Source organism: Cydia strobilella, chromosome 20, assembly GCF_947568885.1.
Source record: "Cydia strobilella chromosome 20, ilCydStro3.1, whole genome shotgun sequence".
NCBI classification, from domain to species: Eukaryota; Metazoa; Arthropoda; class Insecta; order Lepidoptera; family Tortricidae; genus Cydia; species Cydia strobilella.
Window position 1 is genome coordinate 8,583,720 of NC_086060.1, and position 17,716 is coordinate 8,601,435.

Below are 17,716 nucleotides of genomic sequence, written 5' to 3' on the forward strand. Positions count from 1 at the left end.
ATACACTGTCCCAAATTTTCATTGTGATCATGTTAGGATCTTGGGACTCTCATTTGGCATTTAAAGCCTGATTCTTATTGATAGTAAATCAAACTGATAGTGATAATTAACGTTATATGAAATAAAACTATGAAAACGGATTATATCGCGTATATTGAATTTATAATACATCCCGACGTTTCGAACTCTTTACAGCGTTCGTGGTCAACGGGTGACTGAGGAAAAATTACAAAATGCAAAAATACCCACATACTAAAATAATGAACAATCATAGACTACAAACTTTAAGGCTGGTTGTACATGCAAAATCGGTTCATAAGGCTAGTTATACACTATAATTATTTTTCAAGTAAAGATATATATATATATGCGATAAAAATAAACTATGCCGGCTCCAACCCTACACCACGGACCCGAGAAGATTTAATTCACTCCTAAATTGTAGGAGGGTATCCCAATATGGGACCGGCAACAAACTCGGCGGGACACATCTTTTCAAAACATCAGAATGTCCAGCATCATCCAACACTACGGTCTCACAGTCTATGTCTCGCTTGCTCCTTTATCAGGTGGACTACAGGATCCCAAGCTGGTGGTAGAGAAAAGCCATCTTCCCTATTAAAGTTTGGATATTTCTTAATCTCAATGGCCTCGCGCAGCATTCTGGGTATGTAACGCTTCTCCTTGGCAAGAACCAGAGGCTTATCAAACTTGATTGAGTGATTGGCTTTATCCATGACATGCTCACAGACAGCAGACCTAGGTCGACGGTGCTTGACATCAGCTATGTGTTCCTTCACCCGAGTGGAAATGCTCCGTTTCGTCTGCCCGACATATGATAGGCCACACTCATAGTTTTATTTCATGAGTAACTATCGCGGTAACCGAAGACAATAACGTTATATGGTTAATGTTTTTTTGTCTGACTTCAATTAAGTCTAATTTGATTTCATTTAATGAATTGAAGTTGAGTGATTGTATATTTTGTTAGGCCTTCCCACGAGCGCTTTTACAACGCGCGTTAAAAAAACGTTCGAATGACACTAATGGATACATGTATATTTATTCACACCATGGCGTTTTTTATCAAGCGTTGTTGGATTTTCGACTTTGAACGTTGGTCGTTAAATCGAATTTAGCGTGCAGACGGACTCAAGCGCTCTTTTTTAACGCGCGTTGAAAAAGCGCTTGTGCGTATGAGGCCCTAGTTTGGTGTGACGCTGCCGCGCCCCGCGTGTATTTTGTATTTGTAGCTAGATTTACGTTCGATGTTTTTTCTATAGATATTTAATATTCACCATGTATATAGTAGATAGTACAAAAATATTAAATGAAAACTATTTAAAATACACTGTGTTTCACTTGCTTCTTTATTGCCTCATTTGCATACATTTCTAACTGATAACTCTTAACTCTTTTCCAGGCCGCACCAATTTACAAGGTTTTCCCAAAAAATTCAAATATATTCCAATTAATCCAGCTTTGATGATTAATTTGAAGACGTCACATTTCCCGAAAGTGCAATCTAATTTGAACCTTAAATCGGAATGCTAAATAAAACATATTTATTCCTCTTTTCAAATTCAAGTTGATGCTTACACATAATAAAGAACTATAAGTTCGATAAACAGAATTCGAAAGAACGAACGAAGAGAGTTGGTATTTTATTGGCGCGTCTAATGATGAATTGTACAGTTAAGTGTAAAAATATGGGACCACACATCTTACTTAAAAATATGTCCCATTGCTCTTAAAGTTATATTTTATCATCCATATTTTTACACTTGACTACTATGCCTGGAAAAGGGTTCAGAAATAGATTAGATTTGATATTAGGAAAAAAATCCTATACAAGTAACTACGAAGAAAAAAAGATATCTTTTAAAACTCCACCCAGAAATGATCCTACCTTAACCCATTTAGTCCTAATACTACATGTACAAGAAAATCTATGCTATTTGCTATGTACGACGTAGCGCTGCGGGCGTAGCATAGCAGAATTAATTACTTTACAGCCAAATAGCACGTGGCGCCCATTTTGACTGAATGCAAGTGAAGGGGGATTAATCCGGCTATCACCTAATAGCAGCGGAGTGGTGTTTTGACTATTAGGTAAACCTACAGAGCAATAGTTACTTTCCACCCGCCGTTAAGTTTGTCCCCGCTCTCGATTTAATTTTTATTTAAAATATTAAAATTATAAAAAAAAAATTAACAGCGATATACAAAATCATGGAGACTATATAATACAAAATTTTTAATTAAGTTAAATTATTCAAATTCATTATGTCAAATTCTCTCACTATCTATATTCTATCCATGGAGTATAGAGTAATCACACTAATAACCTCTACCTTCCATCTCTATACTATTTCTTAAAGATAAAGTAAGCATAATCGGGACTATTTCTCTTCACTCTGTATGTCAAACTAGACGCGACTGACAGGTGCAACAATTTTGTAAATAAACATACATTTTTAGTTGGGAGTAGTACATACGTGTAAAATAATCATGACCTGTAGGCGCTGTAGCGCACCAGTTCTATTACTTCTGTTTTCACACACTATAACTGCGGGCCATGTGATAGAAAATAAGAAATCGTCCAAACCAAGTAAACTTTTTGAAATCGTATTGGTACTAATAATAGTAATTAATCATTGCTATTGCATTGTTATTAATACCTATGTAACAGTCATCAGATATCGGAGCGGCCATAGTGCTCACAAATATCTAATCAGTCTGGACTAAAGTTATACGTAAAGTGCCTGTTCAGATATTTATTAGCACCTTAGCTGCTCAAATATACGTCCGATATTAATGGTCAGTGCAAAATGAATACAAAAATGTTTTAAAACTTTTATGATTTCTTCAGCTTCTGGTATCCCATTGCCGTTCACGCCATCGCCAATAAAGGCCAGCCTGCCCGTCAACATTGCCTTCGTACTAGAGGATTTACAAAAGATTGCACCAGCACATTATCTTGACAAGAAAGAGATGTATCAGATGTATTTTGCGTTGGCTGAGGATTTTGAGGTGATTCTTGCCTATCATATGGTCGGATATGACGATGCCATCAGAATATTGAAAAAGGCAGATGACTCGGTTAAGGAGAAATATCGTACTCTATTTCATATCGCGAATAAGTTTGGTTTAAACATTTAACTGATTTAACGCCATCAAACTTTAGCGTCTTAATGAGAATTAGAATCAAGATTTGATCAAGATACTCGTACATCTATCATAAAAAAAGTTATAGTAGTTATAGTACAACACCTATCATATATTGGTCAAGCAAATCTTGTCAGTAAAAAAAGACGCGAAATTCAATTTCTTTTAAATTTGTCGCCTCTTTCTGCTGACAAGATTTGCTTGACCAATTATAGGTAATAATGAGGCAGTCAATTCGTGTAAGAAAATTTATTTCAAGTTTTAAATACAGCAAATCCTCGGTTTTTATTTCATTAATTGAGTCAGTACAGTACATGTTAAGATACTATCGTATCCGTTAATTTAAACCATCAGCAGAGCTTGTTGCTTACATAAATATTGTAGTCACCACTTCGCTCGCTCACTAGAGGGAGACACCGAGACAACACTAAAACAAGACACATTTTTGTAGGTAATCCTAAAATTTGAACTCGGCCATACAGTATACACACAACGTCTGCGAACAACGATGCTATTAAGAATAAATTTAAAAGTGGAAAAATTACTGCCTTGGTTGAGACTTACTAGAATACTCCAGCGCCCTGCCAACTGAGCCACCAAGACCTCATCCCTAGTCAGCAAATCTTCCCACTATATGGGTCTAGGGGACCCTAGCAACATCTACCGTAAGAGCGTTACACTTCTCAAACGGCCACCGGAGTTCCAAGTTAACCAAGGCAGTAATTTTTCTACTTTTAAATTTATTCTAAGCTTAATAAAATGGATTTTTTTTGCATTATATAGCGTAGAGGGTTTTTATTTTTTTTTAATTTAATATTTGTTCCTTAAATAAAGTCAAATAATTAAATAACATGCGTGTCTGTAAAAAGTAAGAGATCTTTTCTGTTCTCCGGCCGGAAAACGTCAATTTTCGGCCCGCTGCGCTATATGAAGTTGCTGAAAGAGAAAAAAAATCCTTTTGTATTTGCTTTTGCTTACTCTGTAGATACTCTGTAGGTAAGTATGTCAAACTTAAGACATGTGACTGACAGGTGCAAGAATTTTGTAAATAAACATTTATTTTTGGGCAATGAGTACGTGTAAAATAATCATGACGTACAGCGCACCAGTTCTCTTACTTCTGCTTTCATACACCATAACTGCGGGCCATGTGATTGCAAATAAGAAATCGTCGAAAACAAGTACTTACTGTACCTACTTATTGGAATCTTACTAAATAGTATCTCATTGGTATTTCAGTCATTGAACTATTATTACTAAGTATAGAACCGACACAGAGAACCAGTATTTTGCGCCATGAGTTGTATAAGTTTTGACAACAAACCATAGAAGCGGAGCGTGAATCTCGCGACCTGAACGCGTAAGCGCCATGAAATTTACGACGCTTACAACGTTTTGATCACGTGGTACAGGTTGCGATTGTGATAATTTAATTGTTTGGTATGGCTTCTGTATAGTAATAATAACTTAATGTGTACAGTCATCAGATATCGGAGCGGCCATAGTGCTCACAAATATCTGATGGGCGTTGGCTCCTCTACACGATGGTCCATCATACGGGCCCACTACGATGGGCCACCGCGTAGAGAGGGTAGTGGTGTAGGGTGTAGGATGGCCTATGGCGCGGCGGGATGGCGATGGGATAGCAACGGTGTCGGTTTTTCGACCGCACATCAAAGGTAGTGCAGCGATGGTGCGTACGCATCTACACGGGGCCCTTTCCATAGTGCGTGCTCTCAACCATCGCATGGCCATATCGCTGGTCCAGCGCTGGGCCATCGTGTAGAGGAGCCATGAAATATCTAAACAGTCTGGATTCAAGTTATATTACGTTAAAGTGCCTGGGTGCGTAGCCAACGTTACAATCGCTTACGCTCCGTAGCGTAGCGAATGAAACGCAACTGTCTCCGTCGCACTAATATGGAAGAGTTATAGAGAGAGGTTACTACGATACGCAACGGAGCGTTAACGGTTGGCTACTCAGCCTGTTCAGATATTTTAAGGACCTTAGCTGCTCCCATATATCTGATGACGACTGTGCGGCTGACATTAGTGGTCAGTACAAAATGAATGCAGAAATGTTTGAAAAATATTTCCGTCAGCTTCTGTTATCCCGTTGCCATTGACACCAATAAGCCTGGCCAGCCTGCCCGTCAACATTGCCCACGTACTAGAGGATTTACAAAAGATTGCACAATTCGCGCAAGAAAGATTCAATGAGGATTATCTTGAAAAGAAAGAGCTGTATACTTCGTTGGCTGAGGATTTTGAGGTGATTCTTGCCTATCATTTGGTCGAATCTGATGATGCTGTCAGAATATTGAAAAAGGCAGATGACTCGGTTAAGAAGAAATATCGTATTTTGCTGTAACCTCTTTTTCATATCGTGGATGGAAAGTTGTGTTAAACATCATTTAGCGTCTTAACCTTTTGAACGCCAATGACGGATATATCGGCAGCGTAGGTCCAACGCCAAAGACCGATTAATCCGTCACAAATCACAGAGCAACATAGACCTACGTGCATTCGCATAAAGTTCAATTTCGGTTTTGACAATTCGGTGGCGTGGCGTCTGAGTGACAGCTTTTGTTAAACACGGCATCAAGAAGGTTAATAAGAAGAATCAAGATACACCTATCAGAAAAAAGTTATACCTACCATGTAGGTATTCTGACAGTCAATTCATGTAAGAAAAAAACATTTAAATGTTTAAATAAAACAAATACTCGGTTTATATCTTATTCATTGAGTCAGAACATGTTTATATATCGTATCCGTTTTATCAGCTTGTTGCTTACATAAATATTGCTGTCACCACTTCGCACGCTCCAGTTCAGTTAAATGGATTCTGTAGGTGTTCACTAGAGGGAGGCACCGAGACAACACTGAAACAAGACAAGACAGATTTTTGGAATCCTAAATTCGAGCCGAGCCGTGCGTCGGATCTTAATTGAGAGTTAGATCCCGATTGGTCCTTGCTACCTATATAAAATTAAAGTCGTGCGTGAGATACGCGCCAATCACCAAAACGATCGTGAAGGTTGTATCAAAACCATAATAAATTGTTAAATCGGCCTCCTAGTGGCGTAGCGTACTAACAGGTGCAAGAATTTTGTAAATAAACATTTATTTTTGGGCAATAAGTACCTATAGATGTGTAAACTATTTATAATCAAGACCTACAGCGCACCAGGCCGCGTCATACTTCTGCTTTCATACACTATAATAACTGCGGGCCGTGTAATTGCAAATAAGAAATCGTCGAAAACAAGTAAACTTATTGTTACTTTACTTGTTTATTGTAATCTTACTAAATACATTACTTACTAAATTCATTGGTTTTCCTTTGTTGTTAATACCTATGTAACAGTCGTTCAGATATCGGAGCGGCCATAGTGCTCACAAAATATCTGAACAGTCTGGATTAAAGTTAAGTAAAGTGCCTGTTCAGATATTTTTGAGCACCTTAGCTGCTCCCATATATCTGATAGCGGCTGTGCGGCTGACATTAGTGGTCCGTACAAAATGAATGCAAAAATGTTTCAAAATTTTAATAATTTCTCCAGCTTCTGCTATCCCATTGCTGTTCACGCCATCGCAAATAAAGGCCAGCCTGCCCGTCAACATTGCCGACGTACTAGAGGCTTTCCAAAAGATTGCACATTTCGCGCAAGAAAGATTGAATGAGGATTATCTTGACAAGAACGAGTTGTATGCTGCGTTGGCTGAGGAATTTGAGGTGATTCTTGCCTATCATTTGGTCGGATTTGATGATGCTGTTAGAATATTATTGAAAAAGGCAGATGACTCGGTTAAGGAGAAATATCGTACTTTGCTGGAATAAACCAACATCTATTTCATATCGTGGATGGCAAGTTTGGTTTAAACAATTAAACATCCTTGAGCGTCTTAATGAGAAGAATTAAGATAAACCTATCAGAGAAACGTTATACCTACCAGTATTCAGTATTCATTTATTTCTTGCTTCCATGGTACATTTTTGGGTAGTATTTACATATTTCTTATGGTATCACATGGACCCTGAATAGGGTGTAGCAAATACAGATAATTAAATTAAATTACAGTTACTTAACTATATCTAGTGGCTTTTACAAACTTATAACTACGTATATAAACTTTGTATATGATCATAGGTAATAGTTAATCTGGCAGTCAATTCGTGTAAGAAGCATTTCAATTTATAAATAAAGTAAAATCCACAGTTTTTTATTTTATTAATTGAGTCAGTACATGTTTAGAAACTATCGTATCCATAATTGAATTGAAACCATCAGCTTGCTGCTTACTTAAATATCGTAGTCACCACTTCGCTCGCTCCAATTCAGTCAATTGTATTCTGTAGGTGTTCACTAGAGGGAGACACCGAGACAACACTGAAACAAGACAGATTTTTGTAATCCTAAATTTGAACTTGGCCATAGGCGCCATTCATTTATTACGTAAGACGATTTTTGCCAGTTTTGACCCCCTCCCACCCCTATGTAAGAAACAATAAGAAAAGGCCGACCCCCCTCCTCCCCTATGTTAGTTATATTACGTAAGAATCTAAAGGAAAAAATTAATATACGTTTGGTTTGTTTTAGTGTATATTTTTTAAAAACTCATTTTATATGGCCTAGTTTCCCCTCTTGGCTGAAAGATCAGATGGCAGTAGCTTTCGTTAACACTATATAGTGCCTACGTCATTTCTTGGGATTAGTTGCCTAGCGAACGCCAGGCTGCCATGAGCCTCGAGGAAGATGAATGATACTAACCGAAGAGGAACATGATCTCAGTAACAAAGTCGACGGCGACACGCTCCTCATGCTTGACCCCCAGCAGCATGTCCGCGATGGCAACCGGCACCCCGACCACGATGTAGGCGAGCGTGTACCACACGTAGATCTGCATCAGCGAGCCGTTCTCCTGAAAATAAATATCGTACACCGACTGATATGTTCAATTTTAAAACGCTTCAGGCCCCGTAGACAAGATGCCAATCGGTAACGCTCCGTAGCGAACGAAATGCAACTGTCACTGTCACACTGATATGGAAGAGTGATAAGACACAAAGTGATTCGATGGCGAAGCGCAAGCGATTGACACCTCCTTGGCTAGGCCGCCAGTTTCGTCATGTAATGGGAAAAATGTCCAAATCCAACATTCTTAAGTCGACATCAGCACTCAGTTTCTGCCTATTATTTCCTGCAATAAAGTCGAACAAATAAAAGTTTAAAATAAAAACCGGACAAGTGCGAGTCGGACTCGCCCAATCTGTGAAAATTTCAACTGTCTAGCTATAACGGTTCCTGAGATATAGCCTGGCCATACGGACAGACCGACAGCGGAGTCTTAGTAATATTAGGATCCCGTTTTTACCCTTTGGGTACGGAACCCTAAAAAGTTACGTTAAGTTAGTGTAAGATCTTCCTACAATAGTTTTACTTACGAAGTTAATTTATTAACTCTCGCCTGACTTCCTGCTATAACGACTAGTGATAGTTACTCATAAAGGCATGTGTTCTAGAAAATGTCCCGCACCTCGCATGCGGGCTCTATCCACCAATGAAACTGAGCTTTTGCGCATAATATACCCTAATGCCAATTAGAGAATTCTCACGCATGTTCTGAGGGCCTACCGCTAACACCGAAGTTCGCAAAGAGAAACATACTCGCAATTTGCCAACATCGGTGTTAGCGATAGAGGCCCTCCGGGGTCCAAAGACGAGAGAAGAAAAGAGAAATCAAGGGCCTGACACTCTTTGATAGAGAAAGATAGTCTTATTGCGATTCCTATAAGAAGAAAGAGAAAATAGTGCCATGCTTTGTCCTCATCACCGACCGGGTTGTTTCATGGTCGGGTTATGGCAGCATAGGTAGGAGGCGATGGCGAAATACCGAAATTTATAAGAATGAAAGAGAAAAAGAATTATGCTGCCATACATTAACCTGTCAAAACATGAATATGTCTTTCTCTTACCCCTGGTCGCTCGGTTTCATGTCTTTAACTATTATACTATGTCTATGAGAGAAATAAAGTAACAACAAAACTAACAATGAGTGAAGCGTATATCAGCAGCAGGTTAGCGACTCGAAACAGCGCGCGCATGATCAACCGCAGAGTCGCTACGTGCTCTCGTTCAGTGCAGCATTCAACGCGCGCGAACTTAGCCTCTGATTGTGCTGCCGTCTGCAAGAGGCCGATTCTGTACTTTTGGTATTTATAGACCTTGCAACAAATCGCATGCGACTTGAGATACATTGCCGGCTAAGTAGGTTCATTGAATCAAAGTGAACGATCAATGTAAATATGTGTTAATTAGCATAGCAATAGGGAGTATTGCCGCCAGACTGCAGTACTAGTGCACATCCTAAAACATAGAGTAACTATATCATACATACATGCCTTAAACAGTTTTTTGACAAGTTTTCACTATGACATTAATGCATCAAGGCGTTTTGTTTACAGGTGGCCTACCGCGAAACGCGATAATCGTAATTTCGTTATCTGCCTTTCTATCGTTCGAATATGCAGGAGTGATAGAGAGGCAAAAACCGAACTTTCGATTTTCGTGTTTTGCGGTAGTCTCTGTGATCGTGCTAGTGACGCCCTCTACGCAGAGTTTTGCGTAATATTCCCTATTGGTGTTAAACGTTTTTGTAAATAAATAAATGAAAATCGCAATGTATCAAAAATCGCATGCGATTTGTTGCAAGGTGAGGTGTCTTAAAGGTTTGATTTTGTTTTGAAACGACCTTTGCACGACTTTTATTGCATTTCGGGTGCACCAAACAGCGTGAGCGATCGTTAAGATGAAAGTGAAGGACCCGCGGGGGAATCGCCTTTTCATACAAACGTAGTCCTCATTTTCCTCTCTGGATATTAACATTATTGAAAGTATTTTGGATATACACAATTTGTTGGACATCAACCACAGCCCACAGCTGTCCTGGGCATTTTAAAATTTGTATGAAATCTGGTTTTCGCTCATAATTTTACCATAATCAGAAAACTGAAAACGGTCAAACGTAATAGGGACATAGCTATGGTTAATGTACATCAAATCGTGTAAAAATATTTTCCATAATGTATCATGACATTTCGCCGGGTCAACTTGGAATCATTACAAAACCATCGCCATCAAAACAGCTAAACTAGCTGCAGCTTCCCACAAAACAACACGACCGAAAGCTGACTGGATGAGCACCGAAACCTGGGATAAAATCAACAAAAGGAAAGCTCGCAAAGAAAATGGCTTGCACTCCTATCAGATCTCTGGATATTGATCTAGAGAGGAAAATGGGGACTACGTTTGTATGGAGAAACGGCCGTCTCCTTTCGTTTTAAGATTGTATCAAAACATCGTAAAGGGCAAACTTGTTGAGCAAATGGCCTTGAGGCCATCATCATCATTCTAGCCGTCAGTCGCCCACTGCTGAGTACGAGTATAGGCCTCTCTTCGTGTACGACACTTATCCCGGTCCTGGGTTAGTCTCATCCAAAAGTGCCCCGCGATTTTTCAAACGTCATCCACCCAACGAGCCAACGGAATATTATTTATAAATGTAAAAGATGGTACGTTTGTTCTTCTATAACGAAAAACCATTAAATACACAAATTAGGCTGGTTGTCCACTGGAGCAGAACGAGGCAGCGCAGCGGTGGGCAAGGTAAAAATCCACCAATCAATTAAACAAAGAGGAGCGAAGATTTTTATGATTTTTATGCACTTCTATTGGTGGATTTTTATCGCGCTTACAGCTCCACTGCAGGCAACCAACTTTAAACGAGCTCTATAAGTGAAACGGACCATTTCTTCAATGAAAATTATAAGAAAGATTAATAGAATTTCCTAAATTAGCCTAACTTTTATAGCAGTAGCAGGTTATGCGCCATGCATGAGCTAAACCCCTGCCTGACTGTGCCACACTTCTTATACAGTTCTGGCTAGCAGCTATCGTTGTGATTAAATTGATAAAAATAATTAACTCAGCTATCCCTAACGACACGTTTAGCATCATTATTTTGTGATCCGATCGGTATTTGGCAGTTCGGAACCTTCTCATAAGTCATAACCAAAATCTTGGATAAAAATATTTACAAACCAAACAAAGAAGAGATATGATTATCATGGAGGTCTTCAATTGCAGAATATATTCCTCTCCTGAGACCCAGAATAGCCCGGATAAATCCTTCAAAATTTTCATTATTCAATGATTTAATTAAAGGAATAATTTTAATAATTTATGCCGCAGGCGAACCTAGCGGGTTAATCTTTGACACTGACAATAATTGACATTGACAAAACATACTCTTTGGACAAAACCACCAAAACTGAGGCAAAATTTCAGCAAATTTAGGTCCAAATTAGAAATGGATTCCAATCTTTGAAAAAGAAAATTCTATTTTAATTCAATGAATCAATCATACAATCACAATAAAGTCCAAGTACAATTTAAACTTAAGCTAAAATCCAAACATGAAGATAAAATTTATAAATTCATTGTATTTTTTAACGTAATTAAATTATATCATTTATATACTCCTGTTGCGTTCTGGGTAGTGAGTATTATATTCTTTAATTCTGGGTGTCATATAACATTTTATATTAATGCTGCGTGCGAGTATCATGGGCACCTTCGCACCGGGTCGGGGGGAAGTAAAAAAAATGTCAAGGTCGCAATCAAGTCGCAATGCTGTCGCGACATATCGCAGATCGAAATAAGAATGTATAATTGACAATGACATTATTTATTGACAGTATTTCTTTTCGAGTGACACATTTCATGTACCGCTGATAGAGGAATAGCAAGTATTGTATTGAGATTCAAGGCGATGGATAGGATCATGTTATATATTTGTCAAGTCACTTTGGTGCTCCTAGCTCTGGTGAGCATTGGTTCTGCTGATCTTATGGTGGAAAGTCTGGATGCAGTGCCTTTGGACGACGTAGCTGATACTGATGGTACGTTAGAATGGAAAATTTTATCGTGGTCTCAAAATATACCTCAACATCACTATAATTTAGTTCATTATTATATACATACTTATTATGTATTTGTATGGTATGCTTTGCTAGATATAAATAACTTATAATATACCATGTAGACCTTGTTGTTATTATTTCAGTTTCTAAGGATAACATACCACATGCTACACCAAATCAAGAAGAAGCTGCCTTAATGCCCGAAATTATGGCTCATGCCATGGAAGAATTTATGGCAGCTGCAGAATTGGGACAAAAGATGGCACAAGACGGCATCCATACTCAAGAGGAAACCGAGAAACAGTACGTAAAAATGGCTCAGTTGTTAGAAGAGATGCTACATTACATGTACAGTGCCAACAACGCTTACAGCTTCCTCCAAGCTAAAGGCCTTAATACTATAATCGTACCGAATATGCATATCACCTTCTCTCAACTAAGAACTTCGCTACTGCAGTTATTAAAAGCTCTCTTCGATATAGCGCCAACCACGACAGTTACTGCCATCCCTGACACCATTCTAGACAAATTAGTCGACATATATGAACAAGACGATGATCTAGACATCAAAATTCACGCTATAGAACTATTATCAGTCTGGCTTCCAGGAAACCCTCAAGCCCAAACGCGTGTCATGAAAATGAAGGGGCTCCTGCCGTTTTACAAACAACTGGCAAAACTGGATCCACTGCTGACGAAATTGACGTTAGAACTTTTCAATAAGATTATGAACGAGCATATCGCCGCAAGGAATAAAAAGCTGCAGAAGAATAAAGCTGATTATAAGACTTTCCAACGATATCAGCAGATGGGTTTGATTGAGCGATTATCTACGCCTCTGTTCTGTAATGGTTTGCTAAAGATTTTCGAGGCAGTATTTTCTACTGGTTCAGAACACAAGGATACTAAAGATTTGTTACCGCCCGTGTTAAAACTGCTTCAGGTCATAAAACCACATTGTTCTAGAGTGTATAATGGCAGGTCTAAAGTTGAAACACTGATTAACCAAGTGTTAGAAAAGGTACAAGAACCAAGTACACGGGAAGATCTGGAAAAACAGATGGTAAATGTTACAGAAGTCATAGAAAGCTTGACCGAATTTGCAGAGTTAGTGAAACTGATAGATCACACTGAACTTTGAAGCAGTTTTGTTTGGTGAGTAGAGAGTTAATTATATTTTATTTAGATTATCCTGGATGCGTGTTTAGCAGAACCAGCCAGCAGGTTACCAAAAACAGTAGGTAAGTGTCAGCATATCATGTTTCTATTCTTCGAGTGGAACCATGATGTACGATTCTCTCTACTCGTTTATATAGTTAACAAAACTGAATCAAACTTAGGTTACTACCGTATCTTAGCTTAGGTTACTACCGTATCTTAATTCCTAATGTTAATTAATTAAACATATAGAACTGAAAACGTCTTGCTTTTTTACAAGTATCTAAATTTTCAAGTTCTTTTATACCACAGAGACACCTTGGGTGAATGGGTTGGTAGTTAAAAAAAATTCTGTCGTTTCGTTTTTAGGAAAAAGTTCAAAAGGGCGGAAATTGGCATAAAGGACTTAAGCGCCAGTAGGGTCTATGGCACCTTTGAGGTCGCTGTGATAATGACTCAACGAAGTACATTACATTTTAAGTATACATTTTAAGCTAATCGCGAGGTTTACAGCTCAAAGAGCCACTAGCCACTAGTTAAAATATCTTATTCACCCCTGGAAAAAATTACATTAAATCCAAAAAATATTATGGAGGTACCTATAGCATTAAATACGTAAAGTAACATGAAATAAAAATTACATTATGCAGCTCAATGAAACGATATTTAACTATTTGAACTGTTGGACGTGCTAAAGAAAAAAACCGGACAAGTGCGAGTCGGACTCGGCCACCGAGGGTTCCGTACTTTTTAGTATTTGTTGTTATAGCAGCAACAGAAATACATCATCTGTGAAAATTTCAACTGTCTAGCTATCACGGTTCATGAGATACAGCCTGGTGATAGACAGACGGACAGCGGAGTCTTAAAGGGCCCACTGATTATCAGTCCGCCGGACGATATCGGCCTGTCAGTTGTTCGGAACTGTCAAATTTTTGTTCTAACTGACAGGCGGATATATGCAGGACCTCCGCAACTCTGCTAAAGCAGATCTTGTCAGACAGTGGACTGAAGAGTGGGAGATAACTAGCAAATCCACTGGCAATCGCTATTATAGGATCCAACCGAATATTCTTGTCAGATCTTGGTTTTTCAAATACCATAAGATTCACAAGTCAGTTACCTCCTCTATTATTCGTCTTCGACTTGGCCACAATACTTCCCCTGCTTGGCTAGCTAAAATCCATATTCTAGATCATTCATTATGTGAATGCGGCCTGGAGGAAGGCACCCTTGATCACATCTTCTTCAACTGTCCAAATACTCATGCCAGTTTTTATGATTTTCTTCCTGACTATATTCAACGTCCTGTTAACATAAACCATATCCTTACTTTGGTTAACACTACCTTTGTTTATGTCCTTGCTAAGTTTATGAAAGATTTTAATATCAAGCTTTAGCTCCTTTTAAAAGTTTTTACCTGTTTGTTTACCCAAACTTTCCTGTAATGTTCCTTTTAAAAAAAAAAAACCTGATCCTGGCAGTTGGCTCATTACTTTCTATAGTTTCTATTGGTTTTTCTGGTCGTCCATTTTTTCTATTTTTATTCCTATAGTAGTTTAGATTCTTCAACCGATCAAGCATCTACACGGACTGGATCAAGTTCTGATACTGAAATTCTGCTCCTACAACCTTGATGCTGGCAAAATTGTCCCAATGGACAGAAAACTGAACTGACAGGCGGATATCGTCCGGGGGACTGATAATCAGTGGGCGCCTATAGTAATAGGGTCCCGTTTTTACCCTTTGGGAACGGAACCCTAAAAACACGCATTCCAATTTGAAAAAACAATAGTCTCTCTTCTTTGTCAATCAGTTATAAATACCTAAACTAAAATAAAATATTATATCAGCCACACTTAACGATTTGAAATATCGCCGAATTAATAGTCACTCGACAATTTTAATGCACGCAAAAACTGCATATGTGTGGTCTATAAAATCGCACCCATAGAGCATAGAGCGGGCATAGACCACAATGCTCTTTGTGGCATTGTTGGCGGTTGATTTATGTTCGAAATGTTGACGACTACTGTGAACGCTAATTTATGTTGATACCTATGTCGTTATGGTACTCATTGCATGATTTCAAATTGATCGATAAATTCGCGGTGACGTTGTTGTCTTTTTTCCATGCTTACTCGCAAATAAAGAAAACAGGCATGTCCGTTCCATATCAGCTCTTCAGGTCCTCTATTCTTCTAGCCTTCATTTGATCTGTACTAAACGCTTCATCCACACACTAAATCCTTTATACTCGTAATTCTATAGCAACCTTTTTGAGCGCGACATTACGCTATATCAAACAAAGTTAAATTCTAAATCTGATGTATCGCAAAATAAAACGAAAACACGAAATATTTTTATCTGCCTCTCTATCGCTCGAATAAGATCTATAGAGAGGCAGATAATGTTTTTCGATTTTTCGATGCTCGCGGTCAAAATTTCGTTATCAGCCTCTCAATCGCACTTCCATATTCGTGCGAAAGAGAAACAGATAACAAAATTCTCGATTTCCGTTCTTCTCGGTAGGCCCTCTAAGATAAAATTATATAACGTAACTATCGGCACCTACTCCTATGTTTTGGTAGAGGCACTTAAATTTTATATTTCAGGTGTTTATACTTTAATAGCCTTAATTCATGCATGCACAACATGCAGGAGATCATTCGACTTAATTTATTTTATCTAGAAACATGGCAGAGTCGGACCAAGCTAAGTTGGCAGCGATTTTGATAGCCCAGACGGTGCAAGTTTCTATTAAATTATGACGACACCTACCAACACTTAACACTTGCACCGACTGGCGTATCAGATCGCTGCCAACTTAGCTTGGTCCGACTCTACCTAACTACAATTGAAATTGACCCATTAAGAAATGTACCTATTCTAAGTAAGAATTTGTCGGGGAACGTACTCCGAGCTCCGGTGATTTCCCCTATTTGCATTATTATTTATCACCGATATCTAATAAAAGATCCCCGACACTTGGATTTTATTTGATCATTAACGTAATGACAAATCGCGCGCTATGGGTGGCCGCCATTTTGGCTAGTTGCGGTTTCCGTTGCGTTCGGAAGTTGCATCATTAGCATTGATTTCTAATATTGATGTCCCTTCCTGAGTCGTTTATTAAAAGGCATTGAGACACCTTTGTCAACGGATATCAGAAAGGAAAGAATCTAAGGTTCACCGATTAAGTGATATCGGGTCGCAAGTTTGTTATTGTGGGTAACTACGGTGACTTGAAGTTAAAAGTTCTGCTGTGTTCAAGTGCTGTAATGATGATCTGTGAGACAAAATTATTATATTCAATTCAATTCAATTAATTTATTTCAGAATAAAAATTCCATATACAATTACATTTACATTTAAAATAAAATAAAATAACTAATCCTAAATTAAAACTAAATATGTTAGTACCAATAGGTAATACTTAGAACAACTATGTTAGTACACAGGAAATAATTTGTTAATAAAATACATTAAAATAAAATAAAATTACAATTTTAATAACAAATGCATTACAATTAAAAATCTTTCAAATTTTATTTCCCCACTGTGGAGTGGAGTTCAATCCATCGCCGCAGTATCGGGGAGTCCCACCTCTCGGCCAGTGTTTGTAAGATGGTGTTCGTGCAGGTACTTAACTTAGGTAAATAAACTTATCCCAAACTTAGCAAATCTATCCCCTGGGAGACCACAACGGAAGTACCTGCCTTACCTATCCTGACTTACGCCATATATAACCCAGCTATCTATGGTTGCGCGTTGGTTTTTAGATAACTCTGAAAACAAAAAAATCCTCTTCAAATTTCGCTAACTCTATATCTAGTTTTTCTTTGTGAATTACCATATTGTCGGCATGTTATTTTGGACATACTTATATTATATAAAACTCTGTTCCGATAACTTAAACTAGACTGGGAAAATAAGTTATAAAATCGTCGATCAATTTAGTTTTCAAAACTTTTTAAGAGATCTTATTAAATATTTTTTCTAATGTACCTATCTATTTTTCCCAGGCTAAATATTCGCAAAACCATTCCTAAAAGAATGTTTTAAACTTCAAAGGTGGTCCCTTAGCCGGTCAAATATTATAGTAAAAAATAAACCAACTTCAAAAATCGTGGGAGATATCATAAGGTGTACAACAAGCAAACATGCTTGAGCATCGATTGCACAATCACAAAAATCGTATCTAATCGATCATAACTTTAAAAAAAAACACGTCAAAAACTACACTTGTCTGTGCCGGAACAAATTCAAAAATGTCACAGGTTTAAAAAAATAAAAAGATCGTAACTGATACCTTTTGGCGTAAGTGTTTTTGCTTCTGTTTCGCTGTGTGGGAATGAAATTGTAAGTTCTGGAGTCATGAATGGGCATTGTGCGTAATGGCGG

The 17,716-nt window shown here is 38.1% G+C and overlaps 2 protein-coding genes across 2 annotated transcripts; one reads left to right on the top strand and one right to left on the bottom strand.

The window, feature by feature from the left end:
- Positions 1-7,460: 7,460 nt before the first annotated feature.
- On the bottom strand, positions 7,461-9,430 carry LOC134750755 (uncharacterized). The gene is made up of 3 exons (XM_063685997.1): positions 9,224-9,430; positions 7,944-8,094; positions 7,461-7,562 (listed from the first exon to the last, which is right to left on the bottom strand). Exons 1-3 carry the CDS (start codon positions 9,428-9,430, stop codon positions 7,489-7,491), a joined length of 432 nt encoding a protein of 143 aa, XP_063542067.1. The 3' UTR covers positions 7,461-7,488.
- Positions 9,431-12,007: 2,577 nt separating this feature from the next.
- LOC134750641 (uncharacterized) lies at positions 12,008-13,362 on the top strand. Its single transcript, XM_063685860.1, has 2 exons — positions 12,008-12,133; positions 12,298-13,362. Exons 1-2 carry the CDS (start codon positions 12,016-12,018, stop codon positions 13,293-13,295), a joined length of 1,116 nt encoding a protein of 371 aa, XP_063541930.1. The 5' UTR covers positions 12,008-12,015; the 3' UTR covers positions 13,296-13,362.
- The last annotated feature ends 4,354 nt before the right edge of the window (positions 13,363-17,716 follow it).

What these genes read in the sequence shown, in the direction of transcription:
- LOC134750641 (XM_063685860.1), top strand. Translation starts at nt 12,016, where the DNA reads ATGTTATATATTTGTCAAGTCACTTTGGTGCTCCTAGCTCTGGTGAGC. An exon ending in CGACGTAGCTGATACTGATG is followed by an intron (nt 12,134 to 12,297) that starts GTACGTTAGAAT and finishes TTATTATTTCAG; the next exon opens with TTTCTAAGGATAACATACCA.
- LOC134750755 (XM_063685997.1), bottom strand. Translation starts at nt 9,430, where the DNA reads ATGTATCTCAAGTCGCATGCGATTTGTTGCAAGGTCTATAAATACCAA. An exon ending in TGATATACGCTTCACTCATT is followed by an intron (nt 8,095 to 9,223) that starts GTTAGTTTTGTT and finishes ATTTATTTTCAG; the next exon opens with GAGAACGGCTCGCTGATGCA. An exon ending in TGAGATCATGTTCCTCTTCG is followed by an intron (nt 7,563 to 7,943) that starts GTTAGTATCATT and finishes GTCTTGTTTCAG; the next exon opens with TGTTGTCTCGGTGTCTCCCT.